Source organism: Heterodontus francisci, chromosome 43 (assembly GCF_036365525.1).
Source record: "Heterodontus francisci isolate sHetFra1 chromosome 43, sHetFra1.hap1, whole genome shotgun sequence".
In the NCBI taxonomy this organism is placed as follows: Eukaryota; Metazoa; Chordata; class Chondrichthyes; order Heterodontiformes; family Heterodontidae; genus Heterodontus; species Heterodontus francisci.
The window spans coordinates 29,689,840-29,715,634 of NC_090413.1; the positions used below are offsets into that span (position 1 = coordinate 29,689,840).

Here is a 25,795-nt window from a genome sequence, read left to right on the forward strand (position 1 = left end):
AACTGTACCTCCTTCTTCTGTGTAGACCAGAGTGGATACTGGCCCTCCCAGCCCACCCTGATATTGAGCATACACCGAAACATTGTATGGAATCCGGGGATACAGAACAGCTGAAAATAAAATAAAAAGGTCATCAGGACACCTGGAACTGCCTCCAGCTGTTTTCAAACAAAATCAGGAACAATGACTCTGTGACTCTAAGTCGACACAAACAAATTTGTATTATAAATTCAGCACACACAACAATAATAGATAAGGTACCCAGCAATACTGGAATCATCATTGTGTCACTTCAGAGCACAGTCTTGTTTTGTGCAGCATGGCTTAGATAGAGAGTAAAGCTCCCTCTACACTGTCCCCATCAAACACTCCCAGAGCAGGTACAGCACAGGGTTAGATACAGAGTAAAGCTCCCTTGACATTGTCCCATCAAACACTCCCAGGGCAGGCACAGCACAGATTAATTACAGAGTAAAGCTCCCTCTGCCCTGTCCCCATCAAACACTCCCAGAGCAGGTACAGCACAGATTAGATACAGAGTAAAGCTCCCTCTTCCCATGTCCCCATCAAACACTCCCAGAGCAGGTAAAGCACAGATTAGATACAGAGTAAAGCTCCCTCTACCCTGTCCCCATCAAACACTCCCAGAGCAGGTACAGCACAGATTAGATACAGAGTAAAGCTCCCTCTACCCTGTCCCCATCAAACACTCCCAGAGCAGGTACAGCACAGATTAGATACAGAGTAAAGCTCCCTCTACCCTGTCCCCATCAAACACTCCCAGAGCAGGTACAGCACAGATTAGATACAGAGTAAAGCTCCCTCTACCCTGTCCCCATCAAACACTCCCAGAGCAGGTACAGCACAGATTAGATACAGAGTAAAGCTCCCTCTACACTGTCCCCATCAAACACTCCCAGAGCAGGTACAGCACAGATTAGATACAGAGTAAAGCTCCCACTACCCTATCCCCATCAAACACTCCCAGGGCAGGTACAGCACGGGATAGGCTGGGCAATTTGGAGCACTTTCTGCCCGCAATCAGGGGGAGCAGCGGCAGAATGGAGAGAGGAAACTACAGAGTGGGGAGAGGAAACTGCAGTAACTGGAGAGAGGTGACTGGAGTAACTGGAGAGAGGTGACTGCAGAGTGGAGAGAGGAGACTGCAGAGTGGAGAGAGGAAACTGCAGTAACTGGAGAGAGGAGACTGCAGTAACTGGAGAGAGGTGACTGCAGTAACTGGAGACAGGTGACTGCAGAGTGGAGAGAGGAGACTGCAGAGTGGAGAGAGGAAACTGCAGTAACTGGAGAGAGGTGACTGCAGTAACTGGAGAGAGGTGACAGCAGAGTGGAGAGAGGAGACTGCAGAGTGGAGAGAGGAAACTGCAGTAACTGGAGAGAGGAGACTGCAGTAAGTGGAGAGAGGAGACTGCAGAGTGGAGAGAGGAAACTGCAGTAACTGGAGAGAGGAGACTGCAGAGTGGAGAGACGAGACTGCAGTAACTGGAGAGAGCAGACTGCAGAGTGGAGAGAGGAGATTGCAGTAAATGGAGAGAGGAGACTGCAGTAACTGGAGAGAGGAGACTGCAGAGTGGACAGAGGAGACTGCAGTAACTGGAGAGAGGAGACTGCAGAGTGGAGAGAGGAAACTGCAGTAACTGGAGAGAGGAGACTGCAGAGTGGAGAGAGGAGACTGCAGTAACTGGAGAGAGGAGACTGCAGAGTGGAGAGAGGAGACTGCAGTAACTGGAGAGTGGAGAGAGGAGACTGCAGTAACTGGAGAGAGCTGACTGCAGTAACTGGAGAGAGGTGACTGCAGAGTGGAGAGAGGAGACTGCAGTAACTGGAGAGAGGTGACTGCAGTAACTGGAGAGAGGAGACTGCAGAGCGGAGAGAGGAGACTGCAGAGTGGAGAGAGGAAACTGAAGTAACTGGGGAGAGGAGACTGCAGAGTGGAGAGAGGAGACTGCAGAGTGGAGAGAGGAAACTGCAGTAACTGGAGAGTGGCGAGAGGAGACTGCAGTAACTGGAGAGAGGTGACTGCAGTAACTGGAGAGAGGTGACTGCAGAGTGGAGAGAGGAGACTGCACTAACTGGAGAGAGGAGACTGCAGTAACTGGAGAGAGGTGACTGCAGAGTGGAGAGAGGAGACTGCAGTAACTGGAGTGTGGAGACTGCAGAGTGGAGAGAGGAGACTGCTGTAACTGGAGAGAGGAGACTGCAGAGTGGAGAGAGGAGACTGCAGTAACTGGAGAGTGGAGAGGAGACTGCAGTAACTGGAGAGAGGAGAATGCAGAGTGGAGAGAGGAGACTGCAGTAACTGGAGAGTGGAGACTGCAGAGTGGAGAGAGGAGACTGCAGAGTGGAGAGAGGAGACTGCAGAGTGGAGAGAGGAGACTGCAGTAACTGGAGAGTGGAGAGAGGAGACTGCAGTAACTGGAGAGAGGAGACTGCAGAGTGGAGAGAGGAGACTGCAGTAACAGGAGAGTGGAGACTGCAGAGTGGAGAGAGGAGACTGCAGTAACTGGAGAGAGGAGACTGCAGAGTGGAGAGAGGAGACTGCAGTAACTGGAGAGGGGAGAGAGGAGACTGCAGTAACTGGAGAAAGGAGACTGCAGAGTGGAGAGAGGAGACTGCAGTAACTGGAGAGTGGAGAGAGGAGACAGAAGTAACTGGAGAGAGGTGACTGCAGTAATTGGAGAGAGGTGACTGCAGAGTGGAGAGAGGAAACTGCAGTAACTGGAGAGAGGAGACTGCAGAGTGGAGAGAGGAGACTGCAGTAACTGGAGAGAGGTGACTGCAGGAACTGGAGAGAGCTGACTGCAGAGTGGAGAGAGGAAACTGCAGTAACTGGAAAGAGGAGACTGCAGAGTGGAGAGAGGAGACTGCAGTAACTGGAGAGTGGAGAGAGGAGACTGCAGAGCGGAGAGAGGAGACTGCAGTAACTGGAGAGAGTAGACTGCAGAGTGGAGAGAGGAGACTGCAGTAACTGGAGAGTGGAGAGAGGAGACTGCAGTAACTGGAGAGTGGAGACTGCAGAGTAGAGAGAGGAGACTGCAGTAATTGGAGAGAGGAGACTGCAGAGTGGAGAGAGGAGACTGCAGAGTGGAGGGAGGAGACTGCAGTAACTGGAGAGAGGTGACTGCAGAGTGGAGAGAGGAGACTGCAGTAACTGGAGAGAGGTGACTGCAGAGTGGAGAGAGGAAACTGCAGTAACTGGAGAGAGGTGACTGCAGTAACTGGAGAGAGGTGACTGCAGTAACTGGAGAGAGGAGACTGCAGTAACTGGAGAGAGGTGACTGCAGTAACTGGAGAGATGTGACTGCAGAGTGGAGAGAGGAAACTGCAGTAACTGGAGAGAGGAGACTGCAGAGTGGAGAGAGGAAACTGCAGTAACTGGAGAGAGGTGACTGCAGTAACTGGAGAGAGGAGACTGCAGAGTGGAGAGAGGAAACTGCAGTAACTGGAGAGAGGAGACTGCAGAGTGGAGAGAGGAAACTGCAGTAACTGGGGAGAGGTGACTGCAGTAACTGGAGAGAGGTGACTGCAGAGTGGAGAGAGGAGACTGCAGTAACTGGAGAGAGGTGACTGCAGTAACTGGAGAGAGGTGACTGCAGAGTGGAGAGAGGAAACTGCAGTAACTGGAGAGAGGAGACTGCAGAGTGGAGAGTGCAAACTGCAGTCACGCGAGAGAGGAGACTGCAGAGTGGAGAGAGGAGACTGCAGTAACTGGAGAGAGGAGACTGCAGAGTGGAGAGAGGAGCTTACAGAGTGGAGAGAGGAGACTGCAGAGTGGAGAGAGGAAACTGCAGTAACTGGAGAGAGGTGACTGCAGTAACTGGAGAGAGGAGACTGCAGAGTGGAGAGACGAAACTGCAGTAACTGGAGAGAGGAGACTGCAGAGTGGAGAGAGGAAACTGCAGTAACTGGAGAGAGGTGACTGCAGTAACTGGAGAGAGGAGACTGCAGAGTGGAGAGAGGAAACTGCTGTAACTGGAGAGAGCAGACTGCAGAGTGGAGAGATGAAACTGCACTAACTGGAGAGAGGAGACTGCAGTAACTGGAGGGAGGAGACTGCAGAGTGGAGTGAGGAGACTGCAGAGTGGAGAGAGGAAACTGCAGTAACTGGAGAGAGGAGACTGCAGAGTGGAGAGAGGAGACTGCAGTAACTGGAGAGTGGAGAGAGGAGACTGCAGAGCGGAGAGAGGAGATTGCAGAGTGGAGAGAGGAGACTGCAGTAACTGGAGAGAGGAGACTGCAGAGTGGAGAGAGGAGACTGCAGTAACTTGAGAGTGGAGAGAGGAGACTGCAGAGCGGAGAGAGGAGACTGCAGAGCGGAGAGAGGAGACTGCAGAGTGGAGAGAGGAGACTGCAGTAACTGGAGAGAGGAGACTGCAGAGTAGAGAGAGGAGACTGCAGAGTGGAGGGAGGAGACTGCAGTAACTGGAGAGAGGTGACTGCAGAGTGGAGAGAGGAGACGGCAGTAACTGGAGAGAGGTGACTGCAGTAACTGGAGAGAGGTGACTGCAGAGTGGAGAGAGGAAACTGCAGTAACTGGAGAGAGGAGACTGCAGAGTGGAGAGAGGAGACTGCAGTAACTGGAGAGAGGTGACTGCAGTAACTGGAGAGAGGAGACTGCAGAGTGGAGAGAGGAAACTGCAGTAACTGGAGAGAGGAGACTGCAGAATGGAGAGAGGAAACTGCAGTAACTGGAGAGAGGTGACTGCAGTAACTGGAGAGAGGTGACTGCAGAGTGGAGAGAGGAAACTGCAGTAACTGGAGAGAGGTGACTGCAGTAACTGGAGAGAGGAGACTGCAGAGTGGAGAGAGGAAACTGCAGTAGCTGGAGAGAGGAGACTGCAGAGTGGAGAGTGGAGACTGCAGAGCGGAGAGAGGAGACTGCAGAGTGGAGAGAGGAGACTGCAGTAACTGGAGAGAGGAGACTGCAGAGTAGAGAGAGGAGACTGCAGAGTGGAGGAAGGAGACTGCAGTAACTGGAGGGAGGAGACTGCAGAGTGGAGTGAGGAGACTGCAGAGTGGAGAGAGGAAACTGCAGTAACTGGAGAGAGGAGACTGCAGAGTGGAGAGAGGAGACTGCAGTAACTGGAGAGTGGAGAGAGGTGACTGCAGAGTGGAGAAAGGAAACTGCAGTAACTGGAGAGAGGTGACTGCAGTAACTGGAGAGAGGTGACTGCAGTAACTGGAGAGAGGAGACTGCAGTAACTGGAGAGAGGTGACTGCAGTAACTGGAGAGATGTGACTGCAGAGTGGAGAGAGGAAACTGCAGTAACTGGAGAGAGGAGACTGCAGAGTGGAGAGAGGAAACTGCAGTAACTGGAGAGAGGTGACTGCAGTAACTGGAGAGAGGAGACTGCAGAGTGGAGAGAGGAAACTGCAGTAACTGGAGAGAGGAGACTGCAGAGTGGAGAGAGGAAACTGCAGTAACTGGGGAGAGGTGACTGCAGTAACTGGAGAGAGGTGACTGCAGAGTGGAGAGAGGAGACTGCAGTAACTGGAGAGAGGTGACTGCAGTAACTGGAGAGAGGTGACTGCAGAGTGGAGAGAGGAAACTGCAGTAACTGGAGAGAGGAGACTGCAGAGTGGAGAGTGCAAACTGCAGTAACTGGAGAGAGGAGACTGCAGAGTGGAGAGAGGAGCTTACAGAGTGGAGAGAGGAGACTGCAGAGTGGAGAGAGGAAACTGCAGTAACTGGAGAGAGGTGACTGCAGTAACTGGAGAGAGGAGACTGCAGAGTGGAGAGACGAAACTGCAGTAACTGGAGAGAGGAGACTGCAGAGTGGAGAGAGGAAACTGCAGTAACTGGAGAGAGGTGACTGCAGTAACTGGAGAGAGGAGACTGCAGAGTGGAGAGAGGAAACTGCTGTAACTGGAGAGAGCAGACTGCAGAGTGGAGAGATGAAACTGCACTAACTGGAGAGAGGAGACTGCAGTAACTGGAGGGAGGAGACTGCAGAGTGGAGTGAGGAGACTGCAGAGTGGAGAGAGGAAACTGCAGTAACTGGAGAGAGGAGACTGCAGAGTGGAGAGAGGAGACTGCAGTAACTGGAGAGTGGAGAGAGGAGACTGCAGAGCGGAGAGAGGAGATTGCAGAGTGGAGAGAGGAGACTGCAGTAACTGGAGAGAGGAGACTGCAGAGTGGAGAGAGGAGACTGCAGTAACTTGAGAGTGGAGAGAGGAGACTGCAGAGTGGAGAGAGGAGACTGCAGAGCGGAGAGAGGAGACTGCAGAGTGGAGAGAGGAGACTGCAGTAACTGGAGAGAGGAGACTGCAGAGTAGAGAGAGGAGACTGCAGAGTGGAGAGAGGAGACTGCAGTAACTGGAGAGAGGTGACTGCAGAGTGGAGAGAGGAGACGGCAGTAACTGGAGAGAGGTGACTGCAGTAACTGGAGAGAGGTGACTGCAGAGTGGAGAGAGGAAACTGCAGTAACTGGAGAGAGGAGACTGCAGAGTGGAGAGAGGAGACTGCAGTAACTGGAGAGAGGTGACTGCAGTAACTGGAGAGAGGAGACTGCAGAGTGGAGAGAGGAAACTGCAGTAACTGGAGAGAGGAGACTGCAGAATGGAGAGAGGAAACTGCAGTAACTGGAGAGAGGTGACTGCAGTAACTGGAGAGAGGTGACTGCAGAGTGGAGAGAGGAAACTGCAGTAACTGGAGAGAGGTGACTGCAGTAACTGGAGAGAGGAGACTGCAGAGTGGAGAGTGGAAACTGCAGTAGCTGGAGAGAGGAGACTGCAGAGTGGAGAGAGGAGACTGCAGAGCGGAGAGAGGAGACTGCAGAGTGGAGAGAGGAGACTGCAGTAACTGGAGAGAGGAGACTGCAGAGTAGAGAGAGGAGACTGCAGAGTGGAGGGAGGAGACTGCAGTAACTGGAGAGAGGTGACTGCAGAGTGGAGAGAGGAGACGGCAGTAACTGGAGAGAGGTGACTGCAGTAACTGGAGAGAGGTGACTGCAGAGTGGAGAGAGGAAACTGCAGTAACTGGAGAGAGGAGACTGCAGAGTGGAGAGAGGAGACTGCAGTAACTGGAGAGAGGTGACTGCAGTAACTGGAGAGAGGAGACTGCAGAGTGGAGAGAGGAAACTGCAGTAACTGGAGAGAGGAGACTGCAGAATGGAGAGAGGAAACTGCAGTAACTGGAGAGAGGTGACTGCAGTAACTGGAGAGAGGTGACTGCAGAGTGGAGAGAGGAAACTGCAGTAACTGGAGAGAGGTGACTGCAGTAACTGGAGAGAGGAGACTGCAGAGTGGAGAGAGGAAACTGCAGTAGCTGGAGAGAGGAGACTGCAGAGTGGAGTGAAACCAAACAAGTGAAACCATCAAGAAAGGCTGCAATTGTTTTGGAGAGGTAGATGTCAGAGCACCTGAAAGACTGTCAGTTTGAACTGTTTGGGGGAGGGAGAAGAGGCCGGAAGACTCAGGGGTGGGGCTGCCAAATCTGGTAGGGGACCCCTGTATTTGTATTGGTGTTTGCACACAGGGAGCTCCCTCCCCACCTCAACTGCCTGCTCGGGACAGCTGGAGTTGCCTGGGTGAAGACTTTTTGTGAAAATCAGAAGAGGAGAGTACCAGGCAGCTTTAGCCGTCCCAGGCAAAGACGCCTTCCCCAACTGGAAGACAACAAATAGTTTTGGACTAATTGTTCTAAAGGTGCTCCAACTGGCAGATGGAACAAACATCCTTTTCAGCCTTTCTCTCCCTTCCTCCACTCAGTCACCTATCCTGCCCTTTTCCTTTACCTTCCTTCCCTTATCCTCCTCTACTCCCACACCACTTTGTTTAAAGTTTTTTTTTGTTTCACCTGTGTAAATTTGCTTTGCTTCTTAGGGGTGGGCATGGCTCTTAAACCCGATGGCAAGCCCTCCTTCGCCGGTGGCGGGGCCTTCCCGTACATATGCTGCCATGGCTGCTGCAGCTGCACCTGTTGCCCCGTCACCGTTTGCATTAATAACATCTAAACATGGGGTCAAGAGCTACGTCCACCCGAACATGACGATAGAGTCATGCGTGAAAGCAGTGGCTGAGGTTGTCGGCCCTTCGGCCATTGTTGCTGCCTCTAAAATGTACGGGAAGGCTGTGTTATTCCTGAACACCGAGCGGGCGGTGTCCCTGGCCCTGAGCAAGGGGCTCACCGTGGGCAGGAGCATTCTGCCAGTGGACCCCCTGGAGGCCACTGCACAATGAATCATTTTGTCAAATGTCCCGCCCTTAATTCTTGGTGAGCTCCTCCTTCCCCACCTGCACCATCTGGGAGAAGTAAAGACAGAGCTCATCTCAGTCCCACTCGGTCTTTGGGAGAACAGCCTTCGGCATGTGTACTCCTTCCACCGCCAGCTATTCATGCAGCTGGCATGGGAGGTGGTCACGGATGGCCATTTCAATGTAGAGTTCCAGGGGACGGCTTACCAGGTCTTCTGGACCTTCGACAGGGCACAGTGCCATGTCTGCAAGGAGGTGGGGCATGTTCGTAAGAACTGCCCCAACCTCCCGGCTGCCAACTCTACCTCGGCAGCCCAGGGTGGCGCTGCTGCACCTCCTCCCACTCCCCCTACACCTCCACCAGATACCGTTCAGTTGGTGCCGGAGGCTGTGGTTTGCACGACCTCTGGTGGGGAGGGGGGTGCCCGTCCAAGTGGAAGGAAGGCGCGGAGGAAAAATAAACATCGAGAGGCACGTCCCCGGACACCATGGCACAACCCGAGCCTGAGCTCAGCCCAAGGCCCGCTCCCGGGGAATCCACCTTCCCCAGGGCTGGGCTCAGGCCCAGGGTGACCAGGCAAAAGGTGGGTGTTGAGGCAGAGGCCCCTGATGGCATGGAGGTCTCTGAGCCTCTGCGCCCTAGCGGGAAAGAGAGGAGAAGGCACTCCTCCACTGAGGTAACTCAGAGCCCTGAGATGCAGGGCCCATCTGTTGGAGGGGAGCTGTCTCCTGGTTCAGGTCCCCAGGTTCCCCCTACCACCACCAACATCAAGGCTGCAAAGTCTGGGCAGGAGCTCCCTATTCCTCAGGATGGAGGGGAGGGGAGTCCCCTCTACATGCAGCCCCTCCTGTGGGAGCAAGTGGAGCCCTACTTGTGGTGGGGGAGCCTGGGGATGCTCCTGGAGAAGCCTCCCAGTCTGCCACTGGGTCGGGTGCCCTGAGTGGAGGGGAGGGCGAGGCCCTAAAGGGTCTGCCAGCCAAAATCCACCACCAACCAGGAGACACCTGACCCGGTAATAATTTAAAATTTTGCCCCAACTGCTGCGTCTGTGGGCGCTGGCAAGGCGGAAGATGACCTCCTCTCTCCACCTCCGGTCCCGGCTGCATTTCCAGAGTTGGGCACATCCATCTCCCCTGGAGCACTCATTGGCCTGGGGACGGTGGGTCCTGAACCATTGGTACCCACAGGCTCCAGTTCCTTTCTGGAACCCAGAGAGGAGGACTCCGCCATCGATCCTGGGGATGGGATCGTGACGGAGGCGGGACCAGCTGGCGCGGACAGGACGTCCGCCCCACAGTGTGTGCTGGGTGTGTCGTACGCTAGCGGTGAAAACCTGGAGGAGGTTGGGGACTCAGTATGGGGCATGGAGGACAACCTCGAATCCATCGCCAGTGAGGCAGTGAACTCCCTCGTACCTTCCACCGAGTCTCCTCTCATCCCTGCCACGGAACTCCGGGACCTTCTCGCGGTATGCAGGGGTTGCCGCAATAAAGTTCAGCTGGCCCTAGGCCGGTGGTCAAGTTTGGCGCTGATCATCCAGTCCGTCCGTGCTGCCCTCAAGAAAGTGGGGAAGGGCGCAGGCGTGAAACTGGTTGAGAGGCACCGGTTTAAAGTGTTCCTCAATGGGTTGCTGGGGGAGTGGAAGACCAGTGCACTTCCCCTCCCTCCTCACAGTGAAGTGTTGGTGATAGGCTTCTAAGTACCTTTGACAAGATAACCATAGCCAGCCTCAAGATCAAGGGCAGCAGGGGGTCTCTCTACAGATTTCACAATCTCTCAGCCCTCAGGGAACGGAGATATGCAGCAGTGAGCTTTCTACAGGAAACCCACACCGTTCCGGGAGATGAAGCCACTTGGCTCCTGGAGTAGCAGGGTGGGGTCTACATGAGTCATCTCCCTATTTCTAATGGGGTGGTTATCTTGTTGGCCCTAACTTTTCAGCCGGAGATCTTGGGGGTCAAGGAGCTTGTGCCGGGCCGTTTGCTCCACCTCGCTGTTCGCCTGGGTAGCGTGCCGCTCCACCTTGTGAATGTGTATGCGCACAGGCCCAGCACGTTGCAAGCGTGCTTCTTTGAAGTGTCCACTCTCTTGAGCTCTATTGATAGCGGCGAGTGCATCATCCTCAGGGTTTTTTTTAACTGTAGCCTCGAGGTGAGGGATCGCTCCAGTCCCCAGCACGGCCAAGTATCGGTGGAGAAATTGAGGGAACTGATCAGTTCTCTCAACTTGGTGGACGTCTGCCGGAAATTCCATCCTGACTCCAACGCTTTTACATGGAGGTGTGGAGGAGGAGGGTCCCGAATCGGCCACCTCTACATTCCGCAGGCGTGCGTCTCCCGCGTCTAGGCAACCTCCATGCGGCCGGTGCCGTGCTCGGACCACCACCTGGTGTGGGCGGAGTTCACTCCACTTCACACACAGGCGGGGTCTAAGTACTGGCACTTTTAACAACCGGCTGCTGAAGGCCGAGCGATTCCAGAACTCGTTCCGTAGATTCTGGGCCGACTGGAGAAGAAAGCGGGGGACTTCCTCTCCCTGAGGCTATAGTGGGATGTGGGCGAGACACACATCCGTGTCTTCTGTCAGGAGTATGTGAAGGGGTCGACCAAGAAGCGGGAAGCCAATATCGGGCGCCGAGAGAGTGAGGTGCACGACTTGGAGTCCCGTCTCAGTCAGGCTGTCACGGACCCGGCCCTGTGGCAGGCGTACAAAGAGAAAAAGGGCACGCTGAGGGACCTGCAGCTCGTAGGGTCCCGAGACATGTACGTGAGGTCACGGATCCAGATCCTGGAATATTTGGACCACGCCTCACCCTTCTTCTACTCACTGGAAGAATGGCAGGGGATCCATAAGCAGCTCATCGAACTGCTGGTCGACGACGGATCCTCCATCATGGATCCGGAGGGAATGGGCCCCCTAGTCTGTACCTATTACAGTGCATTGTTCTCTCTGTATCCGTCCAGTGAGGGCGTGCGCAGAGTTTTGTGGGAGGACCTGCCGACAGTCAGCCCGGAGAGCGCCGAAGGATTGGAGGCTCTGCTCACGTTGGCAGAGCGACTGGCGCCCTGCACCAGCTCTCAAGGGGCAAATCCCCAGGGCTGGATGGGCTGACCGTGGAGTTCCTCAGGGTGTTCTGGGACATCCTTGGGGATGATTATGTGCCAGGGGAAAGCCTGGTGACGAGGGAGATGCCTCTGTTGTGGCGCAGGGCGGTCATCATCCTGCTGCCTAAGAGGGGTGATCTCCGCTTACTTAAGAACTGGCATTCGGTCTCCCTCCTCAGCAAGGATTATAAGATCTTTCCCCGGGCCATGTCTACCCGCCTGGGCTCCGTGCTGGCCCACATGATCCACCCCGACCAGTCCTACATGGTCCCAGGTCGGTCCATCCAGGACAACATCCACCTGGTCCGGGACCTGATCCATCTTTCCCAGAGGACTGGTCTGTCAGTCGCCTTTCCCTCAATCAGGAGAAGGTGTTCAACAGGGTGGATCATGCATATCTTTTTGGGACTCTGCGCGCTTTCAGATTCAGGCCGAATTTTTTCCCCCAGGTCCGACTTTTATACGCCGCCGCAGAGTGTCTGGTTAAAATTAACAAAGTAATTCATGACAACGCTACTTCATCAGACACGTCATCAGGATGCGCCGCGGTGCGCACATGCACAGACGGTCTCATGCCCCCTGCCCATGCGCTGCGGTCCGGCTTACCAGGACCGCTTTGCGCAGACGACACGGTACGCCCATGCGCACACAGTCTCCTCATCTCTGCGCATGCGCTGCGGTCCGACCTGTCAGGACCGTTGTGTGCATGCGCAGATGACGTCATCGTGTTATTTCGTCTTCCTCGCCGACGCGCCAGTTTGGCCTCTGCGCATGCGTCAAAGCTTCGGCGCGACTTTTTGAAAGTGGAAGGAAGGGAGGTTTCGTCGGGCATTTTCTCGCATTTTATCTGAATTATTTATTCGTTTTGGAGACTTGCTTCATTTTTATTTGACACAGGAGATTGTTCCAAGGTAAGCTGCTCTGCCTTTGTAAGTTGCTCTGAAAACATTTCCATTGTCTGGGCCACCGCATGTTCTCCAGTCCCTGTTGTGAGTTGCTCTGAAAACATTTCCATTGTCTGGGCCACCGCATGTTCTCCAGCCCCTGTTGTGAGTTGCTCTGAAAACATTTCCATTGTCTGGGCCACCGCATGTTCTCCAGTCCCTGTTGTGAGTTGCTCTGAAAACATTTCCATTGTCTGGGCCACCGCATGTAGCAGGATGAAGGCACAGTGACTGTGATTTCTGGCGCCAAACAGTACACACTGCAGATACATGATGGCCAGGCTACCTGCAGCTGCATCTTCTCCATTCAGACTTTGTTGCCCTGCAAACATGCTGTTGTTGTGCAGAGGCATCTGGGTCTGCCTTTGGACAGGCTCGCCCCCAATTGTCGCTGGCGTGCATCTCAGACACCAACGACGACAGGCATGGCTGCTGCCATTGTGATTACAGAGGAACAGCCAAGGCCCCTCAGCCACAATGAAAAATACCGCTTGCTTTCAGATCAATTGTACCAGCTACAACAGGCCGTTCTGCAGAGTGGAACGGCAGCATTCATGAGGAGACTGGACTGGCTGCGGCAACAGACTCTCCGCTGGCAGCAAGGACTGGCTGATGAGATGGAGCCATTTACTATGCCCAACAATTGCCCGGAAGCACCTTCGGATGGAGGTGGCCACGCACTGGACATCAGTCAGGTGTCACAAACCCTGGATCCTGAGCGTTTCACCCCCTGGCCTAATGATCTGATGGACCATACATATGCCTGCCTGTTCAAATATCTACTTCCCCTACCTGCGGTACCCTCTCCTTGCTGTTCAGTTACACAGTCACCTGCTCCTACACCCATCAGGGCAGTGCTCATGGACACACAGCCACCTGTTTCCCCATCCGACGTTGAAACAACCATGCAGAGCCTTGTGAGACTCCGCAATTGCCAGCTGCTGCCTGTCAAGCAGAGAGGGCATCCAAAGGGGTCAAGCACTTGGGGAACATTCAGCAAGAAGAGACTGAGCACTAAAAGAAACAAGCATGCCGTGTCCAGTGGTAGCACAAATGTGAATGCTCTTGCTGTGAACACAACTGGTGAGGTGGGAGTGCAGCCACACCGTTCTCCATCCTCAGTGTTGCTTTAAGGCAAAGGTAGATAAGAGTGAAAGAAATGGAAGATGATGCTGATAGTAGTAGGCAGGATTAAATGGGAATGGATGGGAAGACGCACGAGTAGCATAACCACTAGCAGGGAACAGCTGGGCTAAATGGCCTGCTTTATGTTCATAGTCCAAAAGAAATGTGCTTCTTTTTCCAGCACCCTCACATCATTCATGTTTTCCGAGAGCAGCATTGAACCATCATGAGATAGGGGCAGTTACATCATCCTGACTCCTACAGCTGAGGTGGGTACTAAGTGATTCATTGGCCTATACTGCAGAGCATAAAGCATGCGCAACAGTAATTTCATTGGAGGGAGGGAAGCTCTGACACTGATGTTCTTTCATTATTTCCTTTCGTGTAAAATGTGCCCTTGAGAAAACAATCCTCGACACTTAAGGACAGCATTCCAGCAAAGGAGGCAGTGCAGGAGATGACGCAAGGATGTGATGATTCCTGCATCTGAGGTGGGTAATAAGTGCTTCATTGGCGACGCTATCAATTGGTGCCTTCACTGCAGAACTTAAAAAGGTGTGCGCAACAGTAATTTCAGTGGATGGAGGGAGGCAAGCTCTGACTCTGATTTGCTTTTCTTCTTTTCATGTAAAACATGCCGTCGAGAAAACAATCCTCGAGACTTACGGTCAGCATTCAAGCAACGAAGGCAACTGGATCATGCTGCGGAGCTCATCACGATGTGGAAAGGAACATTGCATTTATGGATGAATTGGGAATGCACATTGGGATGCGCTTGGGGAACATTCACCAAGAATAGACTGAGCTCAGACTCTTATGACTTTGCCTTCTTCACATGGACAATACAGTAGTGGAATAGAGAGCCAAGCGTTCATTCACCACAAGGCTCTCCAGGAACAATCTCTTTAGCTGTGCATAGCAGAGACTCGGCCTGTCTGTCTAACGGGAATGCTGGACACAACACTCATGTATCCATGCACAGCAGTTCCTCGGATACTTAATGAACTTAATAAAACTTTTCAATAATTAACCCCAGAATTGTTGAGGCTTTGTTTTGCATGCTATTTCCCCGACTTTGCAACTGCACTTCAGATATTCAACTATGGTGGAGGTAGAGGGGTAAAGGGGGGGTGGGTGAAGAGGGGGAGGGCTGGGTGAAGAGGGGGATACAGGGGTGGGGAGAGCGGGGAGGGGTGGGGAGAGGGAGCATGCAAAATGCAGGGACCAGACAGTTGCAATGCCTGAAGTACTGTGGAGAAGTAGAGAAAGCAACTGGATTGGGCATCCGCAGCTGGAGGGAAGGGCTGAATGGAGGGGGCCGGAAGCGAGAGGCCGTAGAGTGCCGCGGGGAGCGAGCGTGCGAAGACCTTGGTGTCACCGGGTCCAGGGACTGGCCAGTAAGTCTTTTGCTGTTGTGTTTATGGCGCATGCACAGAAAAAGACACTCCTCTTCCGTTCCGCTGCTCCCCCCCCCCCACTCTCTCCCCTTCCTCCCTCTCCCCCCAGCTCTCTCCCTCCCCCCTTCCTTATCCCTCCCTCTCCCTCTTTCTCTCCCCCTCCCCCTCTTTCTCTCCCCCTCTCCCTCTTTCTCTCCCTCTTTCTCCCCCTCTCCCCCTCCCCCTTCCTTACCCCTCCCTCTCCCTCTTTCTCCCCCCCTCTCCCTCTTTCTCTCCCCCTCCCCCTCTTTCTCTCCCCCTCTCCCTCTTTCTCTCCCTCTTTCTCCCCCTCTCTCCCCCTCCCTCTTTCTCTCCCCCTCCCCCCCTCCCTCTTTCTCCCCCCGTCCCTCATTCTCCTCCCTCTCCCTCCCCTTGGCCCCCGGCACCGCTACCGCTGGTCTCCCCGCGCTGCTCTCCCCGGCCCCCGCGCTGCTCTCCCCGGCCTCCGCGCTGCTGTTCCCGGCCCCCGCGCTGATCTCCCCGGCCCCCGCGCTGCTCTCCCCGGCCCCCGCGCTGTTGTTCCCGGCCCCCGCGCTGATCTCCCCGGCCCCCGCGCTGATCTCCCCGGCCCCCGCGCTGCTCTCCCCGGCCCCCGCGCTGTTGTTCCCGGCCCCCGCGCTGATCTCCCCGGCCCCCACGCTGATCTCCCCGGCCCCCGCGCTGTTGTTCCCGGCCCCCGCGCTGATCTCCCCGGCCCCCACGCTGATCTCCCCGGCCCCCGCGCTGCTCTCCCCGCCCGCTCCACTCTCTCACTCCGGCCATTGTATTCTGCCACGTGTTTGTTCGGTTTCATCTCTCTGATTTTTTGAGCAGCGCCATCTTTAGTCCTGGCAGCTGCTACAGTCGCAGGCTGTGACGTTTTCGTGGCACATGCTGTATCTGCGCATGTGCCAAAACAGCGCCACCTACCGATCGCGTTGTCAACAATTGCGGTCTAAAGTAAAAGGGTCCTTGACGGCGCCCCTTCACTTTGGGAGAGGAGTGCGTCAGGGATGCCCTGTGTCCAACCAATTGTATACCATCTGCATGGAGCCATTCCTGTGCCTGCTTCGCAGGAGGTTGACAGGTTTGGCTCTGCGCAGGCCGACCATGTGGGTCGTCCTCTCGGCTTACGCCGATGACGTGTTCCTCACGGTCACAGATCCCGTTGACTTGCGGAGGATGAGCGAGTGCCAGCAGACCTTATCTGCCTCGTTCTCCGCAAGGATCAATTGGGAGAAATGTTCCGGACTCCTGGTGGGTCAGTGGCGGGTGGACTCCCTGCCGGAGGAGATGACACCTTTTGCGTGGAGCACCACGCACCTCCTCTATCTGGGAGTCCACCTTAGCCCCGCTGAGGAAGGCTGGCTGACAAACTGGCAGGAGGTGGAGGAGAAAGTCACCACTCAGCTGGGGCACTGGACAGGACTGCTCCGAGTGCTTTCCTACAGGGGCCGAGCGCTGGTATTAAACCAACTGGTGGCCTCGATGCTGCTGTACTAGTTGGTCACTTTGGCCCAGCCCCCTGCATTCGCCGCCAAGATCCAGAAGAAGCTCGTCGATTTCTTCTAGGGCAAGAGGAAACACTGGGTCTTTGCCGCGGTCCTGAGTCTCCTGATTGACGAGGGTGGCCAGTCGCTGGTGTGCGTCCGCACCCAGGCTGTGACTCTCCGCCTTCGGACCCTGCAGAGATACCTCCCAGATAGTGTGCGCTGCCGATGTATTTTTTCCGCCAGGGCACTGCCTTCAAGATGACACGCAGCTCCCGGTGGAGTCCGTTAGCCGCGCCTCTCTGAGGGAATTGCCTGTCTTTTACCGGGATCTATTCAGAGTCTGGAACATGGTCGCCTCCAGTCAGGGCACTCCCCTGCTGGCAGAGGAGTGCGCCTCGGGTGGCCGGCTCCAGGGACGGACCAATGGGCGGAGGAGTAGCCGAAGCCCCCTGGACGCCCCTCACTGTGGGTGACGAGGCGGCTCAGGAGTGCGGAGCACTCCCAGCTGAGCTGACCCCCGCTAGTCCGGAACTGCTCAGGCCTTGAAACCCTCATCGAGAGCCGGTCCCACACATCTTGAGCCACCTCTCGGATATGCCCTCCATGTCATTCCAAGCGCGCGGAGGAGTTTCCTGTACGGGCTGCTCCTGCACACTCTCCATTTCCTCTCCTTCGTCAGCCGCCCACACACGCCATGGCAGTCCGTGCTGCCATCTGGCAGCGAGGGGAGACCCCGGTAGAGATCTCTCTACGCGGGAGTCCTCCCTCTTTACATCGGGAACTGGGGAGGAGGGTGCTGCACAGGGCAGTCCTGTGCAATAGACTTTTGAGCAGGGTCACGGACTCCCAGGCCGCCTTTAATTTCTGCGGCCTAGACGAGTGCGTGTTCCATGTTTATATGGAATGTGCAAGGTTGCAGCCCCTGTTCAAGTATTTGAAGGGGCTGCCCCTCAAGACTTGGCTGCACTTCAGCCCCACACTCCTGATCTTTGGGCACCCGGTATGGAGGGGGATGGGCCAGGAGGAGGATCTCCTCGTCGGTCTGCTCCTGGACCTGGCCAAGGTGGCGATTCACAGGTCCAGGCTGCGGGCCATCAGGGGGTCCGTCCGCCCTGATTGCCTGCCCCTCTTTCACAGTTATGTTCGCACCCGGGTGTCCCTGGAGAAGGAGCACGCGGTGTCCGCCAATTTGCTTGTGGCCTTCCATGACCGTTGGGCACACAGGAACTGGAGTGCATCATTGATGCTGAAAACACTATTTTAATTTGAGTTTTTGTTTTATTTATTAGATTTTAATGAAGTTATTTATTTAAAATGTATTTAAAGGGTAGGCGGTGGCGCAGTGGTATTATCACTGGACTAGTAACCCAGAGACCCAGGGTATTGTCCTGGGTTCGAATCCCACCACAGAATTTAAAAGCTAGTCTAATGATGGCCATGAAACCATTGTCGATTGTTGTGAAAACCCATCTGGTTCACGAATGTCCTTCACGGAAGGAAATCTGCTGTCCTTACCTGGTCTGGCCTACATGTGACTCCAGACCCACAGCAATGTGGTTAACTCTTACATACCCTCTGAAATGGCCTAGCAAGCCACTCAGTTATAACTAACTGCTACAAAGTCTATAAAAAGGAATGAAACCGGACGGACCACCCGGCATCGACCGAGGCAACGGAAACGACAACGGCAAACCCAGCCCTGTCGACACTGCAAAGTCCTCCTTACTAACATCTGGGGGCTTGTGCCAAAGTTGGGAGAGCTGTCCCACAGACTAGTCAAGCAACAGCCTGACATAGTCATACTCACGGAATCATACCTTACAGACAACGTCCCAGACACTGCCATCACCATCCCCGGGTATGTCCTGTCCCACCGGCAGGACAGACCCACCAGAGGTGGTGGCACAGTGATATACAGTAGGGAGGGAGTTGCCCTTGGAGTCCTCAACATCGACTCCGGACCCCATGAAGTCTCATGGCATCAGGTCAAACATGGGCAAGGTAACCTCCTACTGATTACCACCTACCGCCCTCCCTCAGCTGATGAGTCAGTACTCCTCCATGTTGAACACCACTCGGAGGAAGCACTGAGGGTGGCGAGGGCACAAAATGTACTCTGGGTGGGGGACTTCAATGTCCATCACCAAAAGTGGCTCGGTAGCACCACTACTGACCGAGCTGGCCGAGTCCTAAAGGACATAGCTGCTAAACTGGGTCTGCGGCAGGTGGTGGGGGAACCAACACGAGGGAAAAACATACTTGACCTCGTCCTCACCAATCTGCCTGCCGCAGATGCTTCTGTCCATGACTGTATTGGTAGGAGTGACCACTGCACAGTCCTTGTGGAGACAAAATCCCACCTTCACATTGAGGATACTGTCCATCGTGTTGTGTGGCACTATCACTGTGCTAAATGGGATAGATTTCAAACAGATCTAGCAATGCAAAACTGGGCGTCCATGAGGCGCTGTGGGCCATCAACAGAATTGTACTCAACCACAATCTGTAACCTCATGGCCCGGCATATCCCCCACTCTACCATTACCATCAAGCCAGGAGACCAACCCTGGTTCAATGAAGAGTGCAGGAGGGCATGCCAGGAGCAGCACCAGGCATACCTCAAAATGAGGTGTCAACCTGGTGAAGCTACAACCCAGGACTACTTGCATGCCAAACTGCGTAAGCAGCATGCGATAGACAGAGCTAAGCGATCCCATAACCAACAGATCAAATCTAAGCTCTGCAGTCCTGCCACATCCAGCCGTGAATGGTGGTGGACAATTAAACAACTAACTGGAGGAGGTGGCTCCACAAATATCCCCATCCTCAATGATGGGGGAGCCCAGCACATCAGCGAGAAAGATGAGGCTGAAGCATTTTCAACAATCTTCAGCCAGAAGTGCCGAGTTGATGATCCATCTCGGCCTCCTCCTGAAGTCCCCAGCATCACAGATGCCAGACTTCAGCCAATTTGATTCACTCCGCGTGATATCAAGAAACAACTGAAGGCACTGGATACTGCAAAAGCTATGGGCCCTGACAATATTCCGGCAATAGTACTGAAGACCTGTGCTCCAGAACTTGCCGTGCCCCTAGCCAAGCTGTTCCAGTCCAGCTGCAACACTGGCATCTACCCTGCAGTGTGGAAAATTGCCCAGGTATGTCCTGTACACAAAAAGCAGGACAAGTCCAACCTGGCCAGTTACCGCCCCATCAGCCTACTCTCAATCATCAGTAAAGTGATGGAAGGTGTCATCAACAGTGCCATCAAGCGGCACTTGCTGAGTAATAACCTGCTCAGTGACGTTCAGTTTGGGTTCTGCCAGGGCCACTCAGCTCCTGACCTCATTACAGCCTTGGTTCAAACATGGACAAATGAGCTGAACTCGAGGTGAGAGTGACTGCCCTTGACATCAAGGCAACATTTGACCGAGTATGGCATCAAGGAGTCCTAGCAAAACTGAGGTCAATGGGAATCAGGGGGAAAACCCTCCACTGGCTGGAGTCATACCGAGCGCAAAGGAAGATGGTTGCGGTTGTTGGAGGTCAATTATCTGAGCTCCAGGGCATCACTGCAGGAGTTCCTCAGGGTAGTGTCCTCGGCCCAACCATCTTCAGCTGCTTCATCAATGACCTTCCTTCAATCATAAGGTCAGAAGTGGGGATGTTCGCTGATGATTGCACAATGTTCAGCACCATTCGTGACTCCTCAGATACTGAAGCAGTCTGTGTAGAAATGCAGCAAGAGCTGGACAATATCCAGGCTTGGGCTGATAAGTGGCAAGTAACATTCGCGCCACACAAATGCCAGGCAATGACCATCTCCAACAAGAGAGAATCTAACCATCTCCCCTTGACATTCAACGGCATTACCATCGCTGAATCCCCCACTATCAACATCCTCGGGGCTACCATTGACCAGAAACTGAACTGGAGTAGCCATATAAATACCGTGGTTACAAGAGCAGGTCAGAGGCTAGGAATCCTGAGGCGAGTAACTCACCTCCTGACTCCCCAAAGCCTGTCCACCATCTACAAGGCACTAGTCAGGAGTGTGATGGAATACTCTCCACTTGCCTGGATGGGTGCAGCTCCAACAAAACTCAAGAAGCTCGACACCATCCAGGACAAAGCAGCCTGCTTGATTGGCACCCCATCTACAAACATTCACTCCCTCCACCACTGACGCACAGTGGCAGCAGTGTGTACCATCTACAAAATGCACTGCAGCAATGCACCAAGGCTCCTTAGACAGCACCTTCCAAACCCGCGACCTAGCCAGTGACGCCCACATCCCATGAATGAATTTAAAAAAAATAAAGGAGGCCTGGGAATAAAGGCCACCAAGGAGAAAGAAACGGGGTTAAATACCAAAAAAAGGGTTACGTACAGAGTAAAACTCCCTCTTAAAAAAAAATGTTAGATACAAAGTAAAGCTCCCTCTACGCTGTCCTATCAAATTGGAGCTGAATCAACTTCCTTGCCCACAGGGACTGGACTGTCACTGATAAACCCAATTCACTTTGGATCTTTATTTTAATTCTGTCAATCTGGGATTGATTGAAAGTCTCTGAGCTGCATATGCCCGGTATCTCCACTGCACTCACACATCGCAGACACCAAAACACAATCTGCAGACACATTTTCATACACGCGTCTGTTTACCTGCTCATACAAGTACACACAGAGTTTTAATAGGTTATGAACAGTGGCCCATTTCCAGCCCCTAGACTTACCATCTATCAAAGTCATACACACATTCGCTCCCGGTATTTTCTTCCAGTCAGGTGTTTGTTCTAACAAATTCATATTATTCCATTCCACCACAAACCCGTTGGGCATTGTGTTGGCTGATGGCTCCCAGGACACCAGTATCGAGCGGTTGCTGATGTGAACTGTCATATTGCATGGTGCTGGCTGACCTGAGCAAAACACAAGCAATACCAACAATGAGTTTATTTTTGAATACTTTACCGACCCTGTGCTCTTACGAAGGTGCCTGGGTCAGTTCCGTGGTGCTACTCACCCTCTGATACCAGTGGATGAACCCCGGGAGGGGCCAGTAATGTACCAGAGGGGGCTAGAGGAGAGAAAACTGGTGAGGAGAAGAGCTTCAAAGTAAAAGGAGCTGCTGTGGTGAGCAGTGGTGTGGTGATTGAGAGAATCTTGTCTGGCATCACACAGTCTGATCAGCACTGAGGAACTCACTCATTAAACCTATCCCAGCTCTATAAACTGTCGACACTACTCACAACCCTTTAAAACTCTATGTGTATTTGTATGAGCATATAAATAGGTGAGTGTATGAAAATGTGACTGGAGATTGTGTTTTGGTGAGTGTCTGCGATGTGTGAGTGCAGTGGAGATACCAGGCATATTCATTTTCACTGGCATGTAAAATTCCATGTGTGTGCACAAGGACAATTCCCTGCACACGTGTACAGGTGTGTGATGTATGTGCATAAGTAGTTTTCTGTGTGTACACATGGATGGATGTGTGATTTGTATGCACAAGCACAGTTATCAGTGCACACGTGTAAAACTCCATCGGTACATAAGTACAGTTCTCCACATGCACAGGTATACAGCTTTGTGATGTGTGTGTTTACCTTGTACCAGGTTGAGCTTGGCTGGCTGAGTTGCTCCAACAGAGTTATGTGCAGTGACGGTCACCAATTTAGTGGTCCCAGGCAGGCTGATGTTGCAGCAGCTGCTGGTTTTCATCTCCATCTTTCCTTCATCCCCATGGCTCACCGAGTAGCTCTTAATTATTCCTCTTGCTTGCCGTTGTTCAAGAGGCTGCAAAACCCCCCCCCCAAAAATGATTGTTTTATGATTGAGAGACTCTGGTGAAAGGTTGAAGCTTACAACATACAAAGAGAGAGTTTGGAAGTTAGAGTCCAGAGTTTGAGTTAGAGAGGAGTTAGAAGGAAGGAATATATAAGTCCTGATTCAGAATTGGACTTTGTGGAGCTGAGTGCTTAGAGATAGCTTCACTAGTGAGGGAGGGGTATGAGATCAGAGGACACGATGAGAGCCAGCACCTACAGTCATCACACTAAGAGGTAACAGCTGTGTGTTAGACTTGTCATACATGCAGAAAAAACTGTTTGAAGAATTGGAACTAGCAAGATTTAAACTGCCCCATCCAAGGAGACACAGCAGATAAAGATGTACTAAACTTAAGAACAAAAGAAATAGGAGCAGCTGTAGACCATTCAGCCCGTCGAGCCTGTTCCACTATTCAATATTATCATGGCTAATCTTCGGCTTCAATTCTACTTTCCCACCCACTCCCCCATATCCCTCGACACCCTGAGAGACCAAAAATCTGTCTATCCCAGTCTGAAATATATTCAATAATGGAGCATCCACAAGCCTCTGGGGTGGAGAACTGTAAAGATTCACAACCCTCTGAATAAAGAAATTTCTCCTCATCTCAGTCCCAAATGATCGATCCCAATCCTGAGACTGTGCCCCTGTGTTTTAGATTCCCCAGCTAGGGGAAACAATCTCTCAGTGCAGGGAGAACACTAACAATGTGCTGCCCATTTTAGTGGTGAATAAAATACAGAAAAACATCAGCTGAGAATCGGCGGGATCAAATCTACAGCCCCACCCATTACTGTCTGTAAAGTCGGCAAGTCTTGATTTGAGGGTGTAATCTGACTGAAGAGTAACTAAAGTTTAACTGATTACATATCACAGAGCTGAACTCTGGAGCCAGAGGGAACTGCAGAAGAAAGTGCCAGCTATCTTACACTACCTTCCATAGCACAGTGAGAGACCGCCGTCCCTCCACGTCCGGCAGCTGCCGCACAAACCACACATTGAGACATCCAACAGGACCTGCGGATCAAGAGAGGGTAAGGTGAGAGAGTTGGGGTATATCAGTGTTACAGTGAGGGGTGTGGGGTATATCAGTGTTACAGTGAGGGGTGTGGGGTATATTAGTGTTACAGTGAGGGGTGTGGAGTATATCAGTATTACAGTGAGGAGCGTGGAGTATATCAGTGTTACAGTGAGGGGTGTGGAGGATATTAGTGTTACAGTGAGGGGTGTGGAGTATATTAGTGTTACAGTGAGGGGTGTGGAGTATATTAGTGTTACAGTGAGGGGTGTGGAGTATATCAGTGTTACAGTGAGGAGCGTGGAGTATATTAGTGTTACAGTGAGGGGTGTGGAGTATATCAGTGTTAAAGTGAGGGGTGTGGAGTATATTAGTGTTACAGTGAGGGGTGTGGAGTATATCAGTGTTACAGTGAGGCGCATGGAGTATATTAGTGTTACAGTGAGGGGTGTGGAGTATATCAGTGTTACAGTGAGGGGTGTGGAGTATATTAGTGTTAAAGTGAGGGGTGTGGAGTATATTAGTGTTACAGTGAGGGGTGTGGAGTATATTAGTGTTACAGTGAGGGGTGTGGAGTATATTAGTGTTACAGTGAGGGGCATGGAGTATATTAGTGTTACAGTGAGGGGCTTGGAGTATATTAGTGTTACAGTGAGGGGCATGGAGTATATCAGTGTTACAGTGAGGGGTGTGGAGTATATTAGTGTTACAGTGAGGGGCGTGGAGTATATTAGTGTTACTGTGAGGGGCATGGAGTATATCAGTGTTACAGTGAGGGGTGTGGAGTATATTAGTGTTACAGTGAGGGGCTTGGAGTATATTAGTGTTACAGTGAGGGGTGTGGAGTATATTAGTGTTACAGTGAGGGGCATGGAGTATATCAGTGTTACAGTGAGGGGTGTGGAGTATATTAGTGTTACAGTGAGGGGCTTGGAGTATATTAGTGTTACAGTGAGGGGTGTGGAGTATATTAGTGTTACAGTGAGGGGTGTGGAGTATATTAGTGTTACAGTGAGGGGCTTGGAGTATATTAGTGTTACAGTGAGGGGTGTGGAGTATATTAGTGTTACAGTGAGGGGCGTGGAGTATATTAGTGTTACAGTGAGGGGCATGGAGTATATCAGTGTTACAGTGAGGGGTGTGGAGTATATTAGTGTTACAGTGAGGGGTGTGGAGTATATTAGTGTCACAGTGAGGGGTGTGGAGTATATCAGTGTTACTGTGAGGGGCTTGGAGTATATCAGTGTTACAGTGAGGGGTGTGGAGTATATTAGTGTTACAGTGAGGGGCGTGGAGTATATTAGTGTTACAGTGAGGGGTGTGGAGTATATTAGTGTTACAGTGAGGGGCTTGGAGTATATTAGTGTTACAGTGAGGGGTGTGGAGTATATTAGTGTTACAGTGAGGGGCTTGGAGTATATCAGTGTTACAGTGAGGGGTGTGGAGTATATTAGTGTTACAGTGAAGGGTGTGGAGTATATTAGTGTTACAGTGAGGGGCTTGGAGTATATCAGTGTTACAGTGAGGGGTGTGGAGTATATCAGTGTCACAGTGAGGCGCATGGAGTATATTAGTGTTAAAGTGAGGGGTGTGGAGTATATTAGTGTTAAAGTGAGGGGTGTGGAGTATATTAGTGTTAAAGTGAGGGGTGTGGAGTATATTAGTGTTAAAGTGAGGGGTGTGGAGTATATTAGTGTTACAGTGAGGAGTGTGGAGTATATCAGTGTTACAGTGAGGCGCATGGAGTATATGAGTGTTAAAGTGAGGGGTGTGGGGTATATTAGTGTTACAGTGAGGGGTGTGGAGTATATTAGTGTTACAGTGAGGGGTGTGGAGTATATTAGTGTTACAGTGAGGCGCATGGAGTATATTAGTGTTAAAGTGAGGGGTGTGGAGTATATTAGTGTTACAGTGAGGGGTGTGGAGTATATTAGTGTTACAGTGAGGGGCTTGGAGTATATCAGTGTTACAGTGAGGGGTGTGGAGTATATTAGTGTTACAGTGAGGGGCTTGGAGTATATTAGTGTTACAGTGAGGGGTGTGGAGTATATTAGTGTTACAGTGAGGGGTGTGGAGTATATTAGTGTTACAGTGAGGGGCGTGGAGTATATCAGTGTTACAGTGAGGGGCATGGAGTATATCAGTGTTACAGTGAGGGGTGTGGAGTATATTAGTGTTACAGTGAGGGGTGTGGAGTATATTAGTGTTACAGTGAGGGGTGTGGAGTATATTAGTGTGACAGTGAGGGGCATGGAGTATATCAGTGTTACAGTGAGGGGTGTGGAGTATATTAGTGTTACAGTGAGGGGCTTGGAGTATATTAGTGTTACAGTGAGGGGTGTGGAGTATATTAGTGTTACAGTGAGGGGCTTGGAGTATATCAGTGTTACAGTGAGGGGTGTGGAGTATATTAGTGTTACAGTGAGGGGCGTGGAGTATATTAGTGTTACAGTGAGGGGCGTGGAGTATATTAGTGTTACAGTGAGGGGCATGGAGTATATCAGTGTTACAGTGAGGGGTGTGGAGTATATTAGTGTTACAGTGAGGGGCTTGGAGTATATTAGTGTTACAGTGAGGGGTGTGGAGCATATTAGTGTTACAGTGAGGGGCATGGAGTATATCAGTGTTACAGTGAGGGGTGTGGAG

General features: G+C 52.4%; 1 protein-coding gene across 5 annotated transcripts in view; it reads right to left on the bottom strand.

Moving 5' to 3' along the window:
• The window catches only part of LOC137355807 (interleukin-12 receptor subunit beta-2-like), a 143,482-nt gene that overhangs the window by 23,970 nt on the left and 93,717 nt on the right, over positions 1-25,795 (bottom strand). For 3 of the 5 annotated variants that reach the window (XM_068021341.1, XM_068021344.1, XM_068021345.1), the window contains 4 exons: positions 23,066-23,148; positions 21,909-22,098; positions 21,036-21,221; positions 9-110 (listed from right to left, as the gene is read on the bottom strand). In XM_068021341.1, coding sequence (XP_067877442.1) covers positions 9-110; positions 21,036-21,221; positions 21,909-22,098; positions 23,066-23,148 — 561 coding nt within the window. The remainder of the gene's footprint in view (positions 1-8; positions 111-21,035; positions 21,222-21,908; positions 22,099-23,065; positions 23,149-25,795) is intronic. The other 2 variants (XM_068021342.1, XM_068021343.1) reach the window with 2 other exon arrangements.